This window comes from Myotis brandtii, unplaced genomic scaffold (assembly GCF_000412655.1).
Source record: "Myotis brandtii unplaced genomic scaffold, ASM41265v1 scaffold314, whole genome shotgun sequence".
Classification (NCBI taxonomy): domain Eukaryota; kingdom Metazoa; phylum Chordata; class Mammalia; order Chiroptera; family Vespertilionidae; genus Myotis; species Myotis brandtii.
The window spans coordinates 2,629,215-2,652,334 of NW_005362033.1; the positions used below are offsets into that span (position 1 = coordinate 2,629,215).

The 23,120-nt window shown below is 41.1% G+C and overlaps 1 protein-coding gene across 1 annotated transcript in view; it reads right to left on the reverse strand.

Moving 5' to 3' along the window:
- The window catches only part of AKAP10 (A kinase (PRKA) anchor protein 10), a gene marked incomplete at its 5' end in the record, with an annotated part of 73,784 nt that overhangs the window by 36,542 nt on the left and 14,122 nt on the right, over positions 1-23,120 (reverse strand). Inside the window, one exon of the mRNA XM_005870188.2 lies at positions 6,183-6,281. Coding sequence (XP_005870250.1) covers positions 6,183-6,281 — 99 coding nt within the window. The remainder of the gene's footprint in view (positions 1-6,182; positions 6,282-23,120) is intronic.

Here is a 23,120-nt window from a genome sequence, read left to right on the forward strand (position 1 = left end):
GTGGCTGCCCGGCCGCCACTTTGTTGGCAGTTAATTTGCATATCCTGCTGATTAGTCAATGGGAAGCGTAGCAGAGGTATGGTTAATTACCATGTTTGTCTATTATTAGATAGGATAGCCAAGATCAGGAAGCAGCCCAAGTGTCTAGCAGTGAATGAATGGGTAAAAAAGCTGTGGTATATTTACACAATGGAATACTAATTGTCTGTTAAAAAAAAGGAAATCCTACTCTTTGTGACAGCATGGATGGACCTGGAGAGCATTATGCTAAGTGAAATAAGCCAGTCAGAGAAAGACAAGTACCATATGATTTCATTCATATGTGGAATCGAATGAACAAAATAAACTGATGGACAAAACAGAAACAGACTCATAGAGAAAAGACTGACAGCTGTCGGAGGTGAGAGGGTTGCAGGGCTGGCTGAAAAACGTGAAGGTATTAAGAAAAAAAAACAAAAATACACAACCCTCATAGACACAGACAACAGCATAGTGATTACCAGAGGTAAAGGAGGATGGGGGAGGCAGAAGAGGGCATAGGGCAGATAAATGGTGATGAAGGATACTTGACTTTGGGTGGTGAACACATAATACAAAATGCAGATGTGTTGTAGAATTGTGCACCTGAAACCTATATAATTTTACTAACCAATGTCACCCCAACAAATTCAATAAAAAGTTTATCAAAATATTATTCAATTGAAATTTAAAAACATAAAATATGCTAACATTAGGAACTGTCTAAATAAACTCTAGCACATCAATAACCTAATTAGCTATTTTTAAAAAAATATACTTTATTGATTTTTTACAGAGAAGAAGGGAGAGGGATAGAGAGTTAGAAACATCGATGAGAGCCCTAACCGGTTTGGCTCAGTGGATAGAGCGTCGGCCTGCGGACTGAAGGGTCCTGGGTTCGATTCCGGTCAAGGGCATGTACCTGGGTTGCGAGCACATCCCCCGTGGGGGATGTGCAGGAATAAAATATATTTTAAAAAAAAGAAACATTGATGAGAGAGAAACATCGATCAGTTGCCTCCTGCACACCTCCTACTGGGGATGTGCCCGCAACCAAGGTACACGCCCTTGACCGGAATTGAACCTGGGACCCTTCAGTCCGCAGGCCGACGCTCTATCCACTGAGCCAAACCAGTTAGGGCTGATTAGCTAACTATTAAACATGGCTTAAAAAACTCATACAACCATGATGGCTGGTTTCACTTTAAGTTCATGACCTCAGTGGGACCTTAATGAAACCAACGATTGTACTACAGTTTCCTGGTCCATTTACTCTCATATTCTCCTAGCCCACTGGTTGGCAAACTCATTAGTCAACAGAGCCAAATATCAACAGTACAACGATTGAAATTTCTTTTAAGAGCCAAATTTTTTAAACTTAAACTATATAGGTAGGTACATTGTTATTAACTTAATTAGGGTACTCCTAAGGCTTAGGAAGAGCCACACTCAAGGGGCCAAAGAGCCACATGTGGCTCGCGAGCCGCAGTTTGCCGACCACGGTCCTAGACAATACAGGCACATCTTACCCTCTCTCCTTGAATGTCTTAACACCTCCTCCCCTATTCTCTTTGTTGATGACTTTGCTTCCGACTTCATTAAGAAAACAGAAGCAATCAGAAAATTATTTCTATCACTTCTCATCACATCTATCAACCAACCTGCACCTCTACCCATCTGTCCTGTTACTACAGAAATACTATCCTCACTATCTGAGTAACAATTTGAGCACTGGACCTCATCCTCTTTTGCTTTTTCAAGACTTCTTTCCTACAGCAACTGTCCCCCTTTTCTCTTACATCAAAATTTTCTTCGTTATTGCCTTATTCTCACCAGCTATATACAGTCTACACTTGCTTGTATGCTATCATACATCTTATCCTATATAATAAAGAGCTAATATGCAAATGGTCATCATGCTGTAACAGCTCAGACACTCAACACGGGAGAGAGGAATGGGGACCAGCCAGGCACAAATGAGCTCGCAAGAGAGGAATGGGGACCAGTCAAACTGCGGCCCAGGAGAGGAACAAGCCGCCCGCCCATAGTCCCCTGTAGCTGCGGCTGGCCCAGGTGAAGCCAGCCCAGGTCCTGGGTGCCTGCGGCTGGCCAGAGGGAGGGAAGCTTGGGTCCCGGGTGCCTGTGACTGGCCAGAGGAGGGAATCCTGGGTCCCAAGTGTGGGGCAAGGCAGAGGCGGTTAGGGGTGATCAGGGCAGCAGGGGAGCAGTTAGGGGCAATTAGGCCGGTAGGGAAGCAGTTAGGGGCAATCAGACAGGCAGGCAGAGGTGGTTAGGGGCAATCAGGCAGGCAGGCAGGCAGGCAAGTGGTTAGGAGCCAGTGGTCCTGGATTGCAAGAGGCAGTTGGACATCCCCCGAGGGGTCCTGGATTAGAGTGGGTGCAGGCCGGGCTGTGGGACACCACCCCCCCCCCCGACGAATTTTGTGCACCGGGCCTCTAGTATGTTTATAACATGTCACCTTAAAAACAAAAAACAAAAACCATTGTTCCTTGGCTTAACATCCCCTTTCAGCTCATCTTTAGAGCAAAATGCCTCATAAGAGTTGCCCATATTTGCTGTCTTCATTCTTCCTCCCATTCTTTCTTAAGATCCTCCAATTAAGTTTTTGCCCCTAAAGGTCCACTCTAATTAAGCTGACCAGTGGCCCAGTTGCCCATAGGGTTGCCAAATCCAATCCATTCCCACTATTCATCTTACTTAACCTATCAGCATGATTTAACACCTTTGATCACTCCCTTTTTCCCAGGAACATTTTTCACTTGACTTCCAGGAAAAACTTCTCTCTTGATACTAATTTGCTAGTTCTTCCTCATCTCACAGACTCTAAATGTTACGCCTGTCCCAGAATTTGGTCCTTAGACCTCTTGTCTTCACTCATTACACTCAGTCCGATGGTAATCCAGTTTCATGACTCTGAACCCATTTATATGCTGATACTTTCAAACATAAATCTCCACAACCTGAACCTCTCTCATGAACTCCTAATGTTGATGTCCAACTGCCATTTGGATGTCTAAACCCCAAACTCCTGATTTTCCCCACATCTTATAAATGGCAACTCCACTCTCCCAGGTACTCAGTCATGCTTGATTCGTTCTTTCCTCTCACACCACTCACTTCCAAACTAATAGCAAATTCTGTCAGCTGTACCTTCAAAGTTTTTTTAAAATCCTACAACTTGCCTGGCTAGTGTTGCTCAGTGGTCAGAGTGTCAGCCTGTGCACTGAAAGGTTGGGGGTTCAATTATTGATCAAAAACACGTACCTGGGTTGCGGGTTCGTTACCCACTCCCACTCCCTCCCCTTTCCATTGAAGCTTGTGCGGGAGGCAACCAGTTGTGTCTCTCCCTCTCCCCTCCACTCTCTCTGTAAAGCAATGGAAAAAATATCTTCAGGTGAAGATAACAAAATAATAATAAAAATATTTGACAACTTCAAGGATTTGTGGAAAACAGAAGAGGCTGTGGTAGTATAGTTTTGGTGTTATTCTGAATCCCCACATAAAGACAGAGTAATTAGATAGCAACATCAAAAACCCACTGATAACATTTACAATAAAATTAGGCTGGTGCAACACAGAATAATAATAGCTAAAGTGGGGACTTCTTCAAATGATAACTTAAAATTCAGCTGTATTAAAATATTCCACCTGAAACAGGAAACAAATAATTAGGACAGGATTCAGAAGAATGAATTTCAAAAGGTAAAAGTGACTGCTCTATAAAGATATATATGTAATTAACATCTAAAAATGCATAACAGACACTGGATGGAAACTTTCTCAGATCCCCTGATCCTTCAGAAGATTTTCCCCCTCAAGGGATTACATCATTAATTTGATAAAGTTTAAGAGAAGGAAAATTAGAATTGCAATGACATTTCATTTCAAATGTTTTACTTGACTCAAAACTCCTTCCTTTTCTCCCTACCCCAGCCTGGTTATCAACTGGTACAAACAAACCTCCTAAGGAATCACTAGCCAACCAATCCCTTAAATAGTCAAATTCTAATCAGGTAAGACACCCCAGTTGTATTATTAGAAAAAGTCAGTCTAGGGAAGTCTGGAAGATGGGAGCAACAAATTCCTACATAAAAACAGACAAAGGGCCAAAACCGGTTTGGCTCAGTGGATAGAGCGTTGGCCTGCGGACTGAAGGGTCCCAGGTTCGATTCCGGTCAAGGGCATGTACCTGGGTTGCGGGCACATCCCCAGTGGGAGATGTGCAGGAGGCAGCTGATCGATGTTTCTCTCTCATCGATGTTTCTAACTCTCTATCTCTCTCCCTTCCTCTCTGTAAAAAATCAATAAAATATATTTAAAAAAAAAAAAAAAACAGACAAAGGAACTACACAGAAAAACCAAAATGCCATGACAACTCTGCAATAAAACTGGGTGGAAAATCCCAAAATATAAGCAGATAAGGACAGATCACCAAGAGTCATTAAGACCCGTGTTAGAGGAATCTGTGTGGAAGAAAGAAAGGGAAAACAATGCAGGCATCTGATGGACCCCAAAATAGCCAGCAGTTGTTCACTAGAAAGTATGGTGGGCCAAGTAAGAGCCACAGCTTCGACTGGAGGACATGTTGCTGTCTCCAAAAATGAGTGAGTGCAAAGGACTTACAGTAAAGACTGAAAGAGCCTCACACTGGGAAGAATCTGCTAGGAACAGAATAATATGCTCTATTTCATAAATCACAAGTATCAATTTTTGGTAATAAAAATACAAAACTTGGCCCTGACCAGTTTGGCTCAGTGGATAGAGCGTTGGCCTGCGGACTGAAGGGTCCCAGGTTCAATTCCAGTCAAGGGCATGTACCTTGGTTGCGGGCACATCCCAGTAGGGAGTGTGCAGGAGGCAGCTGATCAATGTTTCTCTCTCATTGATGTTTCTAACTCTCTGTCCCTCTCCCTTCCTCTCTGTAAAAAATCAATAAAATAAAAAAATAATACAAAACTTACTACTAGGACTTGATGGGAATATATTTGTTCAATGAATAAATGAACCACTTTTGTCTGTGATTACAAGTACATCTAAGCCTTGCTGATGCAACACAGTAAGGCTTCCAAACTTTTTTTTTTAACTATGGTTTACGGAGCAACATATTTATGTGACTCAGTACACACACACACACACACACACACACACACACACACACGTAATGGAAATAATTTCCTGAAATGATGTTTCTTTAGCCATACTATAATGAAGGATTTTGATTTTTCTATTCTAGTATTTTTTTTGGCAATGGGATGAGGACATAGAGATTGATTGCAATACAGTTTGAAAAACACTGCCAAGCACCATACTACTTAACATGTGGGGGTCTGGTTTCAAATCCCGCTGCCATGTCTGAGCTCTACTAAGTTAGGAAAACTACTTACCCTCTATGCTTCAGTTTCCTCATTTATAAAACAACTAGAGGCCCAGTGCACAGGTGGGGTCTGGCTGGCCCACCCTGATTGGGGCCAATCGGGCCAGGCCAGCTGTGGGGAGGAACCACAGGCAGTTGGCCAGCCGGCCGCTCCCCCCTGGTCAAACTCCCAATTGAACTCCAAGTCAAGGGGACAATTTGCATATTAGGCTTTTATTATATAAGATAACTATATTTATGCTGCAAGATTCCTTTTTTAAAAAAATACATCTTTATTGATTTTAGAGAAGTGAGAGGGAGAGAGAGATAGAAACATCATTGATGAGAGAGAATCACTGACTGGCGGTCTCCTGCACACCCCCTACTGGGGATCAAGTTGGCAACCCTGGCACGTGTCCCGGATGGGAATCGAACCCGGGACCCTTCAGTCCACAGGCCAATACTCTATCCACTGAGCCAAACTGGCTTGGGCTGCAAGATTCTTTAGAAGAGTAAATGAGTTTATCTGTGAGAAGTAAAGAATATTGTCTGGGACATAATAAATACTCAATAAATGTGTGATATTATTGTTCTTGCTGTTGTTATTCAAATCAAAGTCTAAGAATTTGGTCTAACATATGAGAGAAAGTTTGTGAGTGAGCTACAACCAGTTATCTGAAAACAAACTAGGAAAGGGTATATTAAATTCCATGTTCATAAAAAATTCTCTTAATCAATAACCAAAAACAGGCAACTTTTTTTTTTGGCCGTAACTTTAAGCACTGCTTACCTATTATATCATTTCTCATTGCTTCTGTAATAGGTATTGGTTTAGCAGCATCTGGAGATATATATTTGGTAAAAGTATTCACTGCATCTTGTTCTATACCTGTAAGGGAAGAAGGGAAAACTTCAAAAACCAAAACGCAACTTGAACAATAATGGACTATATTTATGAACAGCAGGGCTTAGGTTTGCTGTGAGCCCAAGCATACATGCATGTGCGCGTGCACATGTACACACACACACACACACACACACCTATGAACCAGGAGGTCACGGGTCTTCTCTCGGTCAGGGCACATGCCTTAGTTGCGGGTTCGATCCACAGAGAAGTATGTGTGTATGCATACATATATATTACAAATATAAGCATATATACTAGTAAAAGTATATTTAGGACAAAACAAACCTCATCATAATATCGCTTTTTCACTATTTGGTTTGTGGAACACAGGAATTATATGTGAATTCCCCCTACTCCTCATCTAAGCGAACAAGCTCCTCAATAGCAATGATGCATGCATGTTCTCTTTCCAGGTCTCTTCTTCAAAGTCTGAGCTTGAAGGATTTGCATAGCAATATAACAGTAGGAGCTCAAAAATTATTTCTAAATCTACATTTAAAATATTTTACAAATGATTTAATATTCATGAATATTACATTCATTTGACCTTTATAACCCTTTAATGTTAAAATAATGAATCTCAAACTTCATATTCTCAGGACTTTGATATCTTAAAAATTATTGAGGACCCTAATGAGCTTTTGTTTATGTTTTATGTCTAGATATTAAAATCCACTGGTCTTTTACTCATAATTTTGTAACATCATATATTTCCAAATATTTTGGAAAATATTGGTTTACTGGCTTATGCTGATTTCCCAAATGTTGAGACATTGCATCATACAGGGTAGAAAAGAAATCACATCATTAGCATCACCAATGATCTTGCTGGAACACTCTTCAAAGCACACAGTGGTGAATACAAATTTTCCAAAATTCTAATTTTCACTTAAAAAGCTTTAATTTTTACCACTGGGCAACAAATACTGTCAGTTGTTCTCCTTGAATAACAAGTTAACTCCATTCATTCCCAAGAAAATGTCTGCCAAACATCCAAGTCTGAATAACTGTAGTTTGAAAATAGTCATTCTTACAAGTAAAAATCGTATTCCATTAAAAAAGCAGCTACTTTAACTCACAAAAACAACCAACTACACGTGTTTTACCTTACCACAAGTGTCTGCTTCAGTATGCAGAAGTGCTTCTGCATATTTCCCACATCACACATATTAAACAGGGTTTAGATTTAATAAAATTATCTGCTTCTCCAAAGACACCGTGAGTGAAGGTGGCACTCCGTTTTCCTAAGAGTATGTGGCAGCACAGTGACTACTAGTACATGTGGTTCAATGCCAGCAGGTCTTCCCACAGCTGCCTTCCCACCACTATTGCAAATGTTAACAGAGTAAAAAGACAACCTGGCAGGCGTGGCTCAGTGGTTGAGTATTGCCCTATGGACTAGGAGGTCACGGTTCAATTCCCAGTCAGGGCACATGCCTGGGTTGTGGGTTTGATCCCTGAGGAGGAGAAGGAAGTGCAGGAGGCAGCCAATCAATGATTCTCTATCATCATTGATGTTTCTGTCTGTCTCTCCCTTTCTCTCTGAAATCAATAAAATAATATATATATCTCTAAAAATCAATGGAAAATATCCTCAGGCAAGAATTAAAAAAATAAGTAAATAAATAAAAAAAATATTTTTTAGAAAGACAAATAACATCTTAGAATTGTTGTAGAAATCATTTTGATCATATGGATCCCTTGAAAATGTCTCAGGGACCCTCTATAGGTGTGCAACCACACTTTGAGAACCTGTGGGTTAGCAGAATAGCTTATTCCTATTTTTATAGAAAAGAAACTTATATACAAAACATTAAAATTATTTATTTGAGTCAAAAAATGCTTGAGTGAGGAGGGGACCAGAGAGAAGTAAAAGCATAGAGTTTTTGTATGTGATTAAAGTTAAGTTGTTATCAGCTTAAAACAGATTATTACTACCCTGGCTGGTGTGGCTCAGTTGGTTGAGCATCGTCCCATACACCAAAAGGCGGGTTTGATTCCTGGTCAGGGCACATAACCAGGTTGCGGGTTCAATCCCGGTGGTGGTGGTGGTGGGGGGGTTGTGAAGGAGGCAGCTGACTGATGTTGCACTCTCACATTGATGTTTCTCTCTCTCTTGCTCTCTCTTTCTCTCTAAAAATTTCAATAAAACATCTTAAAAAAACAGGAATCACATGATCAACTCAATAGATACAGAAAAAGCATGTGACAAAATGCAATACTCTTTTCATAATTTAAAACTCTCAACATACTAGGACTAGAAGGAAATTACCACAGCACAATAAAAGCCATATATAATCTCCCAGCTAACATCATACTCAATGGTGAGAAACTAAAAGCTTTTCCTCTAAGATTAGGTACAAAGTTTTACATATTTTTAAGCACATTTCTGGGGATTAAATTCATTAAAAGACATTTTGATATCCATAAATAAAATATTTTATTTCAGAAACACAGAACGAGATTACACTACCCTTTTTCTGGATCCAGAAGTTCTTTGGACTATAAACTTCATGCAATGGTCAAAAATTTTCCTGAATGTCCAATCTGTGAAATTTCATTTATTTTTGCATCCTTGGTATCTGGTATTACATAATAGGTGCTTAATAAATATTTGTTGAAAGAATAAACTTACCAAAAATATCTATTGAAAGATTAAATTTACCTCATATATTACCACATTTTTTCTATTTTAAATTATTAACAACAGCATCTTTTTAAAAATATTTAATCATTGGATTATTTATTTATTTATATTTCAGAGAGGAAGGGAGAGGAGAAAGAGATAGAAACATCAATGATGAGAGAGAATCAAGTTTAATCATTTTTAATAAAGAATAGAAAATCTCTTTTTAAAAAAAATATTTTTATTGATTTCAGAGAGGAAGGGAGAGAGAGATAGAAACATCAATGATGAGAGAGAATCATTGATCGGTGGCTTCCTGCATGCCCCCCTACTGGGGGATCAAGCCCGCACCCCAGGCATGTGCCCCTGACTGGAATCGAACCTAGGCCGATGCTCTATCCACTGAGCCAAACCAGTTACGGCTAATTATTGATTTTTACAGACAGATAAAACATTGATTTGTTGTTCCAATTACTTATGTATTCATTGGTTGATTCTTGTATGTGCCCAGACCAAGTTTTGATCCCACAACTTTGGTGTATCAGGACAGTGCTCTCACCAACTGAGCTACCTGGCAGGGCCTATTAGCAGCATCTTTATGAAAACAAAAACAAAAAAAACCTGAGGTCAGGAATTTTTTTGTAGTCAGACAGAAGATGTCTTATGATAAAGACAACTTAAAGTAGAGAAGATAACTAAGGAAATGAAGCTCCAGCACAAGGAGCATGCAAGCGTATTCCTAACGACCATACATTAGTCAGCCAACTAAGTGGCTATTAAGGAGAATGTGTATTAGCAAAATACAAAATCAATACATTTCTGAAAAGTCAACTCAGCTCAGAAGAAATTATTTTGTTAACCTCTCCTACTATGAATGAATATCCTAAAACGTAGCATCTATTTAAAGGAAGTATAAAACATCAGTATATCCTAAAGAAGTTACTCAAATGAAACTACACACTGCTTTTGAGTTCTTAGTATTGATCTTCAGTTACAAAAACAGTAGGTCATTACAAATCCCTTCACTGGTAAAAGAAGTTACAAGGGCAAATTCAGAAAACCCAAGGCCACCTGAGTGATATGTGCAAATATAAAAAGGTTTATTCAAGAAAGTGACTTTCGCCCTAGCTGGTTTGGCTTAGTGGATAGAGCATTGACCTGCGGACTGAAGGGTCCTGGGTTCAATTCCAGTCAGGGCACATGCCTGGGTTGCGGGCTCGATCCCCAGTAGGGGGCATGCAGGAAGCAGCCAATCAATGATTCTCTCTCATCATTGATGTTTCTATCTCTCTCTCCCTTCCTCTCTGAAATCAATAAAAATATATTTTTTTTAAAAAGAGACTTTCTATTCTTTATTAAAAATGAGAGCTGGAACTAGGAGAAAATTAGGAATTTCTAGGCTCCAGAAAAGGCTTAAGAATAAATATGAGGTGTTAATATATGGCCACCTTCTATAGCTCAAGGTTTTAATACAATAAAAATAGGAACCACCAGAGGCAAGCATTAAACCAGCATCTATCTAATGTATTTGATTTCTCAGGTGAAAAACGCAAATCTAGGGGGCATCAGGAAGCAGCCAATCAATGATTCTCTCTCATCATTGATGTTTCTATCTCTCTCTCCCTTCCTCTCTGAAATCAATAAAAATATATTTTTTTTAAAAAGAGACTTTCTATTCTTTATTAAAAATGAGAGCTGGAACTAGGAGAAAATTAGGAATTTCTAGGCTCCAGAAAAGGCTTAAGAATAAATATGAGGTGTTAATATATGGCCACCTTCTATAGCTCAAGGTTTTAATACAATAAAAATAGGAACCACCAGAGGCAAGCATTAAACCAGCATCTATCTAATGTATTTGATTTCTCAGGTGAAAAACGCAAATCCATATAAAAAACATTATCCTTTGATTTGATTTGATATACAAAGTAGGTCAAGATGAAATAAGCACACTCCACTCCATTTCTCCCACAGAATACAACTAAAAACACTGGAGAAATGTCTATGAGAATCTGAAAACATAAATGGCAGCAGGCAGATGGAAAATGGAAACCAGAACTCGAAGTACCACCATATTGGAGGCAAGTTTCCCAGTGTCTCCAGTCTGGACTCAAAAGTTAAAGTGGCGCCCAGATGCACAAAGAAAAAGCTCCAGAGAAGCCTTCTGTTTCTGGTCTAAGGAGCAGGAAAAGGGGCTCCTATGGGTAAGGAGAGTGGAGGAAGTCAATCCCTTAGGCTTTTTTGGCCCCAAACAATACCAGTGTAGCAATGGAGCCAATGACAGCAGCCCAGGCAGCTCCCAAAGCTCTCAAAACCTTATTCTTTGACAGAAAAATTTAGTTCCAAGTAGAAAGAAGAGAATCCCCATTTCTTTTATCCTTTACACACTTGCAGTTTGGCCAAAGAGGCTTAGTTGTGAAAAATGTGTTGAAGTTATTAAGGAAACAAAAGCCCTAGCTTTCCAGCCAGACAACCAGGAAGGTGGTGTCCTTAGGAACAACAACAACAAAAAATGTCAAATCACAGAAAAGAGGGAGTTCATGAAAGCTTATAAAGTTGTGTGTGATCTCTTGGGCTCAGCCCTGAGCTGAGCACGCATGAACCTGACTATAAGATCGATCATTCTCCAAGGGTTTGAAAACCAAACTATGACCCGCCCACTGGCCAGGACCGAGACTAGACATTGGGAAGGGTATATGCAGGTAAGATCCAAAATTAAACTGACTCTGGACCACAACCTAAGGAATGCTAGTTGGAAATGGAAGCCTAAACCTAACAAGATGACACAGATACTAGGATTACACAACAAAAAAATTGTTTTAAAGCTCTGCCAGCTGTGGCTCAGTTGGTTGAGTGTCCTGTGTATCAAAAAAGTGGCCAGTTCAATTCCTGGTCAGGGCACATGACCAGGCTGTGTTTTCGGTCCCCAGTTAGGGCACAGGAGGCAACCTATCGATGTTTCTCTTTCACATTGATATTTCTTTCTCCCCCGCCCCTTCTTATCTATCTGAAATCAATAAAAACATACATTTTGAAAAAGTTAATATTAAAAAAAGAAGATATTATAATCATGCTACAAGAAGGTCAAACACTCTTGGAACAAATGAAGTCTGCCTTCACAGAGAAATAGAGAATTAAAAAAAACACATAAAACAACTTAAAATTAATTAGAAAGACAAAGCACAATGGAAACAGAGGAAAGAATCAGTAAATTTGGGGACAGATGAATTGAAATTTTTCCAGAAAAAAATTTAGGCCCTAGCTGGTTTGGCTCACTGGATAGAGCGTCGGCCTGGGGACTGAAGAGTCCCGGGTTCGATTCCGGTCAAGGGCATGTACCTTGGTTGCAGGCACATCCCCAGTAGGGGGTGTGCAGGAGGCAGCTGATCGATGCTTCTCTCTCATCGATGTTTCTAACTCTCTATCCCTCTCCCTTCTTCTCTGTAAAAAATCAATAAAATATATTTAAAAAAAAAAGATCTTTAAAAAAAAAAATTTAGAAAATTGTAAATAGAGCCTCAGAGACTTACAGGGGGATGGCAAAGGTATAACATTTGGGTCATTAAAGTTCCAGAAGAGAGAACCAAGATGGCAGCATAGGTAAACGCCTGTACACACCGCCACCCACAACCACATCAAAATTACAACTAAAATACAGAACAACCATCATTCAGAACCACTGGAATACCCTTCAACATTTCATGTAATTGATTTACAAATATTGTACCAACTTTGCATCCCAAGAATAAATCCTACTTGATCATGCTGTATGCATTTCTTAACGTATTGCTGAATTCAGTGTGCTAATATTTTGTTGAATATATTTGCATCTATGATCAACAGGGACATTGGCCTATAAATTTCTTTCTGTATCTTTTTTCTTTACTGTTGCTCTCGTAAAATAAACTTGGGAGTCTTCCCTCCTATTGAGTTTTTGTAATAGTTTGAGAATAGGTTCTTTGAAAGTTTAGTGAAATTCCCTTGTGAAGCCAACTGGTCCAGGACAGTTTTTATTTTATTACTGCTCTACAGATTTTCTGCTTCTTCTTGACTCAGAAGATTGTATGTTTCTGGAACTTTATTCATTTCCTCCAGATTATTCAATTTGTCATCATATTTCCTATTTTTTAATTTGCCACACTTCCAAAATAATTATCACCCATGGATATGTTTTTGAAATTGATTTTGAGAGAGAAAGGAAGAAAGTGGGAGAGAAACAACAATGTGAGAGAGGAGCACCAACAAGTTGCCTCACATACCTGACCCAACCAAGAATTGAACCCTTAACGTTTTTGGTGTCCCAGACGACGCTCCAACCAACCGAGCCACCAGGCCACAAAAAATGATTAACATCATTTTCTTACTAGAGGCCTGGTGCACGAAATTCATGCACTCAGGGGGTTCACTCAGCCTGGCCTGAGCCCTCTCACAGTCCAGGAGCCCTCGGGGGATGTCCGACTGACGGGCTTAAGCCCATCAGTCAGACATCCTTAGTGCTGCCATGGAGGTGGGAGAGGCTCCCGCCACTGCCACTGCACTTGCTAACTGTGAGCCCAGCTCAAGGCTTCTGGCTGAGCGGTGCTCGCCGTGTGGGAGCGCACTGACCACCAGGGGGCAGCTCCTACGTTGAGCATCTACCCTCTGGTGGTCAGTGCGCATCATAGCAACTGATTCGGTTGATTTGCATATTAGCCTTTTATTATATAGGCTAATCCTTTGTGTTTCCAAAATATCAGGTGTTACTTCTCTTTCATTTCTGGTATCATTTATTTGAAATCTCTTTTTTTCCTTTGATGAGTCTGATGAAAAGTTTATCAATCTTGTTTATCTTTTCAAGGAACCAGCTCTTGGTTTCATCGATATTTTATATCATTTTTGTTAGACTCTAATTTGTTTATTTCACTCTGATCTTTATTATTTCCTTTCTTATAGTCATTTTGCACTTTGTTGTTTTTTCTGGTTCATTTGGTAAGATTGTTTGACTTTTTATTTATTTCTGTAATGCTATGAATTTCACTCTTAGAACTGCTTTTGCTGAGGCCCATCAATATGGGGTTGCAGTGGTTTTATTTTGCTTTGTCTCAAGGTATCTTTTGATTTGTTTCTTGATCTAATTGTTGAGCCATTCATTGTTCAATAACGTTATTTATACTTCATGTGTTTGTGTGTTTTTCAGGTTTTTTTCTTGTAATCAATTTCTAAATTCATACTATTATGGTCAGAGCACATGCTTGATATGATTTTAATCTTAAGTTTAGAAGATTTGTTTTGTAGCCTAACATGTGGTCTATTTTGGAAAAAGTTTCATGTACACTTGCAAAGAATGTATATTCTGCTACTTTGGGGTGGATGCTCTAAAAATGTCAAATACATCTGGCCTAGTAAGTCATTTAAGGGTGCTGTTTCCTTGATTTTCTGCCTGTAAATGGGGTGTTAAAATCTCCTACTATGACTGTATTACTGTTGATCTCTCCCTTTATGTCCAAGACTTGCTTTATATATTTAGGTGCTCATATACTGGGTGCATAAATATTTACAAGTTATATTCTCTTGTTACATTGCTTTCTTTGTCATTGTGTAGTGTCCTTGTCTCTTAATATTTCCTTTGTTTTAAAGCCTATTATGTCTGATGTATTTGTACCCCAACTTCTTTTTCCTTTATCATTTATTTGAAATATCTTTTTTCATCCCTTTACTTTCAATCTGTGTGTGTGTGTCTTTTGTTCTGAGGTAGGTCTCCTGTAGACAGCACATATATATGGGTATTGTTTTTTTATCCATTCAGCTACTCCACCCATGGTTTTTGATTGAAGCATTTAGGCATTTACATTTAAAGTGATTATTGATAAGTGTATATTTGTTGCCATTTTATTCTTTATAACTATGTTCTTTTTTTCACCTTTTTTCTTCTTAAAGTTAAAAGTCCCTTTAACATTTCTTGTAATGCTGGTTTGGTGGTAATGACCTTCTTTCTTTAGTGTTTTCTTCTCTGGGAAGCTCTATTTCTCCTCCAATTTTATTGATTGACTGATTGATGGATTTTAGAGAGGAAACGAGAGGGAGAGATAGATACATCGATGATGAGACTCATTGATCGGCTGCCTCCTGCACGCTCCACACTGGGTATCAAGTCTGCAACTCAGGCATGTGCCCAGACTGGAAATCAAACCAATGAGCTTCTGGTTCACAGATTGACAATCAACTACTGAGCTACGCCCGAGGATATTTTTTCATTGATTTTTAGGGAGAGTGGAAGAAAGAGACAAACACTGATGTGAGAGAAACACATCGATTGGTTGCCTTCTCCATGAGTCCTGACCAGAGCCGGGGCCAACGCCAGGAGGAGCCTGCAACCAAGATACATGCCCTTGACCAGAATCAAACCAGGGACCCTTTGGTCCCCAGGCCTAAGCTCTATCCATTGAGCAAAACCAGCTAGGGCTAATCTTTAACATTTTAATTATGATATGTCTTAGTGTGGATCTCCTTAGGTTCATCGTGTTTGGAACTCTCTGCTATTCCCAGACATGTGTGTCCTTTTCCTTCGTCAGGTTAGGGAAATTTTCAGTCATTATTTCTTCAGATAGATTCTCAATCCTTTGATTTCTCTTCTCCTCCTGGTAGGCCTTCTGATGTGGATATTGTTATGTCTGATGTTGTCCCAAAGGTCCTTACACTAAATTCATTTTTTACATTCTTTTTTCCTTTGGCTCTGATCAGTGTTTTCTGCTTCCTTGTCTTCCTAATCACTGATTCGATCTTCTATTTCATCTAACCTACTGATGATTCCTCCTAGTATGTTCTTCATTTCAGATATTGTTTTCTACATTTCTCACTGGTTTTTCTTTATGATTTTTATGTCCATTTTTATTCTGTTGAAGTTTCACTAACTTCCTTGAGCATCCTTATAACCACTGTGTTGAATTCTATATTGGTAGATTGCCTGCCTCCATTTCACTTAGTTCTTTTCCTGGAGATTTCTCGTGTTCTTTCATTTGGAGCCTGTTTCTTTCTCTTTCCATCTTGGCTGTCTCTGTGTGTTTGTTTTTGTGTATTGGGTAGATTTGCTACGTCTTCCAGTCTTGGTAGTGTGGCCTTACCTAGGTGTTCTATAGGACCCAGAGACGCAGTCTTCCTGATCACCTGATATGGCGCTCCAGGATTGTACTTTGTGTAGGTTATGTGGGCCCCCCTGTTGTAATTGAGTCTTGATTACTGTTTGGCTGACCCTATAAAGGGTTGAACCTCAGGCTGGCTTGACTGTGATGGCTTGACCTACCCCAACCACAGTGTATGAGCTGCTGTATGGGTGTGGACCACATGAAGCAGAATTTGATTTGGGGGGGTGGGAGAGGAGGAGGGGGAGTTTGGTGCCTTTGAGATCTCCCTTTGGATGTGCCTTTTGTGGAGAAAACTGGGTCCTGCTCTGATGTTGTCTGAAGCCCACCACAGGGTGTGTTGGTTCTGGGGCCTCTTGGCAAAGACTCAATGCAGGTCAAAGTCATACACTGCCTGGGACTAGCCCTGAGAAACCTGTTTTGAGCTACAAAGCAATCCAGTTTTGTAGCTACCTCTGCTGGGCCTTGGTGTGTGTGGAAGGGCCAAGCTGTACACCAAATCCTGCTTCCACCTGCAGGTCAGCAAAAGTTTTAAGGCATCCCAAGATCTCCATCTGCTTCTGCCTGCTAGCTGCCTATTTAAACTCAGTCACTAAAAGAGCCTCTAGCAGTACATGAGTTGCCTGAGGGAGGTTCTCAGTGAGTCACCAGGTAGGGGTGAGCAGTCATTACCAAATTGATTCAGGTTCAAACTCGGTGCCAATGCTAGGTTTGAGGTTACTCTGCAAAAGTCCCAAGATACACAAAGGCCAGACGCCATCCACCACATACCCGCTAACCTTTGAAGTGGGCAGAATCTCAGGGAGTTGTCAGGGTGAGACCAACAGAGTTTATCATGCCCAAAGATATCAAGATTTGGCCATGTGAAGGTAGGGCTCTGGATGGGTCAGGAAAACAACAGAAAATTGAACCCCACCTTAGAGCAACACAACTCAGTCTGTCTAGGATTCTGTCTGGAGTGCCTCGAGAATTCAAGCTTGCAAGCATGGCCTTGGGAGTCAAAAGGGTAAAGCTAGTAGATCTCCAATGGGGATGGAGGGAGAGCTAATCAGGCTCCTGGAGGGGTTGGGGATGGTCCCTCAATCCAGAGTCATATAACTCAGTCTGTGACACCTTGAGTCTGCCCAGACCTCTATACCAGGGGTCCAGGTAGCTAATGCCTCTACAGGACATGAGCTCCGCTTGGCAGGGCAACAGGGAGTTGGGAGAGTGGGGCTATTGCCTTCGCCAAGGATAACGCCATATGACAGGGAGTGCTTGACCCAGTAAAGATGGCACCTGTGGTGTGGGCGAGAAACTCAGCACAAGGAACCTCAAGCTGTCCCCTCAGCTCTCTCCCCAGAGCCATACACACAATCTCTCTTCACATGACTCTAGTCCACTCCTAGCCACCTTCCCTATACCTGAGCCCTACATGAGTGCCTGCAAATCAGAGTCTGTGCACTGAACCTTTAAGAAGGCACTGGATTGTAGCCAGCACATTTCACACATCTTCACTCTTCCTACCAGTCTTGATGTGGCTTCTTCTATAAATTCTTGGTTATGAGACTTGTTCAGCTAGTCTTCAGTTGGTTATTCATGTTGATTGTTCTATACAGTGGGGCCTTGACTTACGAGTTTAATTCGTTCCGTGACGGAGCTGGTAACTCAAATTACTCGTATGTCAAATCAAAAAGTGAACGAGTGAGACACGTGATGCTGGGCTGATGTTGTGGCGTTCACTGTGACGTTCGCTGCGCCAGCTAGCGGTGGGGTATCTGAAGCTGGCTCGTAACCCGAATTTTAGCTCGCAACTCAAAGCAAAAAAATCGGCCGAGAGACAGCTTGTATCTCGAAAAACTCGTTAGTCGGGACACTCGTAAGTCAAGGCCCCACTGTATTTTAGTTGTAACTCCAATTTGGTCCTGGGAAGAGGTGAGTGTAACTCCCACCTCCTCTGATGCCATCTTGGATCCTCTCAACATATTTCTAAATACATGGGCAAAAGGTAAGAACCAAGGGAAATGAGACATTTGATTTTTCCTTAGTTCAAAATATCTGAATATTTTGCAATATTCAGGTACAGTGTGGGCTGTACCTAAAGCAGTGGTTAGAAGGAAATTTATACCATTAAATGATTATCTTAAAAAAGAAAATTCTCAAATCAGCAATCTAAGTTTCTACCTTAAAAAACTATAAAAATAAAATAAATCCAAAGCAAGAAAGGGGAAAGAAAAAATACAGAGCATAATACTCATGAAATTGGCCCTGGCCAGGTGGTTCAAATGGTTGCAGAGTTTCTGGTACACTAAAAGATTGCAAGTTCAATTAACAGTCAGGGCACATACATAGGTTGTGGGTTTGATGCCCAGTCAGAGTGAGTATGGAGGCAACCAATCAATGTTTCTCTCACAAAAATGTTTCCTTCTCTCTTTCTTTCTCCCTCTCTCTAAAAAAATCAATAAAAAAAACCAAAACATATCCTTGGGTGAGAATTTTTTAAAAAATCATGAAATTGAGAACAGAAAAACAGAACATGTCAAGTCAAAAGCTAATTCTCAAAAGTACAACTAAATCCCTATAGATACTTACAAAGAAAAAAAAAGACAAAATTACCAACATCAGAAATGAAAGAGGGCCTGGCTGGTGTGGGTCAGTGGTTAAGCATCAATTCATGAACCAAGAGGACAAGGTTTGATTCCCGGTCAGGGCAGATGCCCAAGTTGCAGGCTCAATCCTTAGTAGGGTGCATGCATGAGGCAGCCAATCAATAGTTCTCTCTCTTTCTCTCTCTCTCTCTCTCCGGTCCTCTCTCTGAAATCAACTTTAAAAAAGAGAGAGAGGAGATTTGAAGGTGGCAGCATAGGTAAATGCCTGTACTCACCACCTCCCACAACCACATCAAAATTACAACTAAAATACAGAACAACCATCATCCAGAACCACTGGAAAGCTGGCTAAATGGAAGTCCTACAACTAGAGAAGTAAAGAAAAAAGCACCGGTAGGAGGTGCTGAGTTGCAGAATGGGCTGGTCCTGCACACACGTGTGCCGCTTTTTTAATTGGGAGGGAGATCATCTCTGCAGAGGCTGTCCGGAGGAGCAAGGGGTCCCAGGCCCACACCAGACCCCCAGCACAGGGTCCCAGAGCTGGGAAAAGAAGTCCCTACAGGCAGTAAGAACTGCAGGCTGTAAAAACCAGTGCGAATTGGGGCTCAATGACACAGAGGCTGCTGGAGACCCAGCTGTTCCTTTAAAAAGGCTGGCACCATGTACTAAACTTACAAGGTCCTGCTTCCTCTGAGCTCCAGCACCAGGGTGAGGCTCTGAGAACATACCAGAGGTATGTGAGGAACATAGACATACAAGGAGGAACTGGATTGGCTGACATTGGGGCAGGAACTCGGGTGGGGAGCTTTCTCCCAGATGAAGGTGCTCACAGAGATCATTGTTCCTATGCTGGGACCTACCCAGTCACAGGGCTGACTGGCAGCCATTTATGCTTTCTCTGGCTCTGGTGATTCCCTAAGACTTGGCCTCATCCAATTTATAACCCAACCCAAGCTGTGTGCAGCGGCTTTTGCATACGAATGGCCTGTCCTTGCTCAGGCTAAAATTTTTCAAACAAGCAGCAGCTGGGACAGGGAGCCCCAAACCTAACAATAAAAGGCCCAAGATCCTGTACTAGCACCAACCTGCCTTGCTTCACAACTGGGCCTCATCTGGGCACTTCCAAACTTGATACAAAGATGAGGAATCTTCAGATCTCTGTGTAGCTCCTGCTGGGTATCCCCAGGCAGTGGCTGACTTTGCACCCCCCTGGAGACCCAACAGCCACTGTACCCAGTGGTCAGTGTCAGACTATTCCAGATTACAACTCTACACATCCATTAGCAACACACTCAAGGGGCACACTCAGTAAGAACTAAAGTCCCACTGAAGCTCCATAAGGTGTCTCCTGCACAGCAGCTCTCCCACTGTAGTTACAGTTGGTCCTCACTGCCAACTGGCATGGAGGTCAATTCCTCCTAGTGACATCAACAACAATCAAGTCTCAACTACAAGACTGTGTTCACAGCCCACAAAGGGGTGCACCTAGAGCTCCCAGCTCAGGTGACTGGGGAGGCTGAGCCACTAGGCCTATAAAACACCTACTACACAAGGCCACTCTAGCAACTCAAGGAGACATAGCAGCTCTACCCAATACATAGAAACAAACACAGGGAAGCAGCCACAATGTGGATACAAAGAAACATGTCACAAATGAAAGAAATGTAAAAGGACCAGTCAGAAAGTAAGCATACACTGACTCAAAGAATAATATACAGCAAGCATGTCAAACTCAAAGGCTAACATGGGCCAAATAAACAAGGTTTAAGTTTATGTGGGCCGCAAAAAAACAGAAACTTCAATTTTCATAGAAATGTAGGTTTATGTGGATAAAGACATGCTGAATGCAAAGGGCTGAAATAAATGAGTCATCATTAACATAAAATAATAGAACATTTTAATAAAAACTAATATTTTTTCTTGAACATTAACTTAACCAGATAGTGAATAACTGCACAAATAAATAAGCGTAACGCAAATAAACCTATTTTTCTTGTTCTCTGAAAGCGAAATATTTCCTGTTGCGCACACCAAACAAGACAGTACAAGACTAATGACATGGCAATCGGCTGCTAAAATATTCACTGCTAGTATTAGTGGAGAGAAATGGTGCACCTGTGCATAAGGCGCGTAAGGGAAATGAATGCAACACGATTATAGTAATCAGTCATTAGCGAACATTGTAGTTTGTTTTTAATAATTATGTATAACAGGATATTGTAAAAATTAAGTTACGAAATTTTTATTAAAATGTTTCTTACATACCATTATATTGGCTGGGGTGCAAAAATATTCATTGTGGGCCGCGAGTTTGACATGCTTGATATACAGGAATTCAACAGTAGAGGATTCTGAGAATCAAATCAACGATTTGAAATATGAGGAAGCAAAAAACACCCAATCAGAAGAGCAAAAACAAAAAAGAATCCAAAAATATGAAGACAGTGCAAGGAGTCTCTGGGACAACTTCAAGCTTATTATGAGGGTGCCAAAAGAAGAGAGAGAGCAAGATATTGAAAACCTGTTTGAAGAAGTAATGACAGAAAACTTCTCCTGCCTGGTGAAAGAAATAGACTTACAAGTCCAGGAAGCACAGAGAGTTCCAAACAAGAGGAACCCAAAGAGGACCATACCAAGACACATCATAATTAAAATGCCAAGGGCTAAAGACAAAGAATCTTAAAAGCAACAAGAGTAAAGCTGTTAGTTAGCTACAAGGGAATGCCCATACGACTGTCAGCTGATTTCTCAACAGAAACTATGCAGGCCAGAAGGGAGTGGCAAGAAATATTCAAAGTGATGAATAGCAAGAACCTACAACCAAGGGTATTCTTTAAGAAGAGGAAGAAGATAAAAAATATGAACAACAAAATGGCAACAAATACATACCTATCAACAATTGAATCTAAAAATCAAAATAAGCAAATAAAATTTAATGAAAAAAATAAACTGGTGAATAAAATAGAATCAGAGGCATGGAAATGGAACAGACTGATGATTCTGAGGGAAGGGGGGTGGAGGGGTGGGAAGAGATTAAAAAAAGATCTTATATGCATACAAGGGGCCCAGTGCACGAATTCGTGCACGTGTGGGGTCCCTCTGGGTGGCCGAAACCCGCAGTCCAACGCTGTCTGCAGCTCCTACCTGCCACTCCCGCTCATCCCGGCCCCACTGTGCCTGCCATGGGCTCGCGCCCAATCAGTCCGGATCAGGAGAGGCTCGCGCTGCTACAGCAGCACTCACCAGCCATGAGCCCTGCATCTGGTGCCTTCCCAAGGGGAGGGGCCCTGCGGGATAGGCTGAAACTGGCTCTCTGACATCCCCCGAGGGGTCCTGGATTGCGAGAGGGTGCAGACCAGGCTGAGGGACCCCACTGATGCACGATCGGGCCAGGGAGGGGCCGTGGGAGGGCTTCAGGGTGTGTCTGGCCCATCTCGCTCTATCCCAATCAGCCAGACCCCAGCAGCAAGCTAACCTACCAGTCGGAGCATCTGCCCCCTGGTGGTCAGTGCACGTCATAGCGACTGGTCGACCAGTTGACTGCCCCCTGGTGGTCAGTGCACGTCATAGCGAGGGGTTGAACAGCCTTAGCATATCATTAGCATATTACACGTTGATTGGTTGTTCGTTTGTTCTGCCATTCGCTCTATTTGCATATTACCCTTTATTATATAGGATATGGATTACCTATGGACACAGACAATAGCGTGGCGAAGGCCTGGGGCAGAGTGGGAACCGGGTGGGGGGGTAATGGGGGGAAAAAAGAGGAACACCAGTAATAATCTCAACAATAAAGATTTAAAAAATAAATAAAAACAAACAAATTGATGCTACAGGAATATCAAAAAAAGAGAGAGAGAGAGAAGTGAAAGGGATATCACTATAAACTCATCATTAAACAGATGTAATGGTAGTAATTACATACCCATATATTCAAGAATTTGATGAAATAAAATCCACAAACTACTAACATTCACTCAAGAAAAAAACAACACATAATCTGATCAGCCTTATTTCTACTAAAAAAACACAAAACACTGAATTCATAGCTTAAAACATTATTAAAAACAAAATTTCAGACCCTTGTAAACTCTACCAAGCATTTAACAGCAATTCTACACAATCTCTTTTGGAAAACAACAGAGGTGGGAAACTTCCCAACTCATTTTATGGGGCCAGCATCACAGTGATACCAAAGCCAGCCAAAGGCAGTATAAGAAAACTACAGACTCTCGAAGGAGGGAGGCCAAGATGGTGGAATAGGTTAACACAGTACTCACTGCCTGCCACAACCACATCAAAATTACAACTAATTCACAGAATTAACATCATTCAGAAACACCTGAAATCTGGCTGAATAGAAGCCCTACAACTAGAGAATTAAAGAAGCCACCTTGAGACTGGTAGGAGGGGTGGAGGTGTGGAACAGGCTGGTCCTACATCCACATGTAGTGTTTTTATAATCGTGGGGGATATCTTGGCCTTAGAGGCT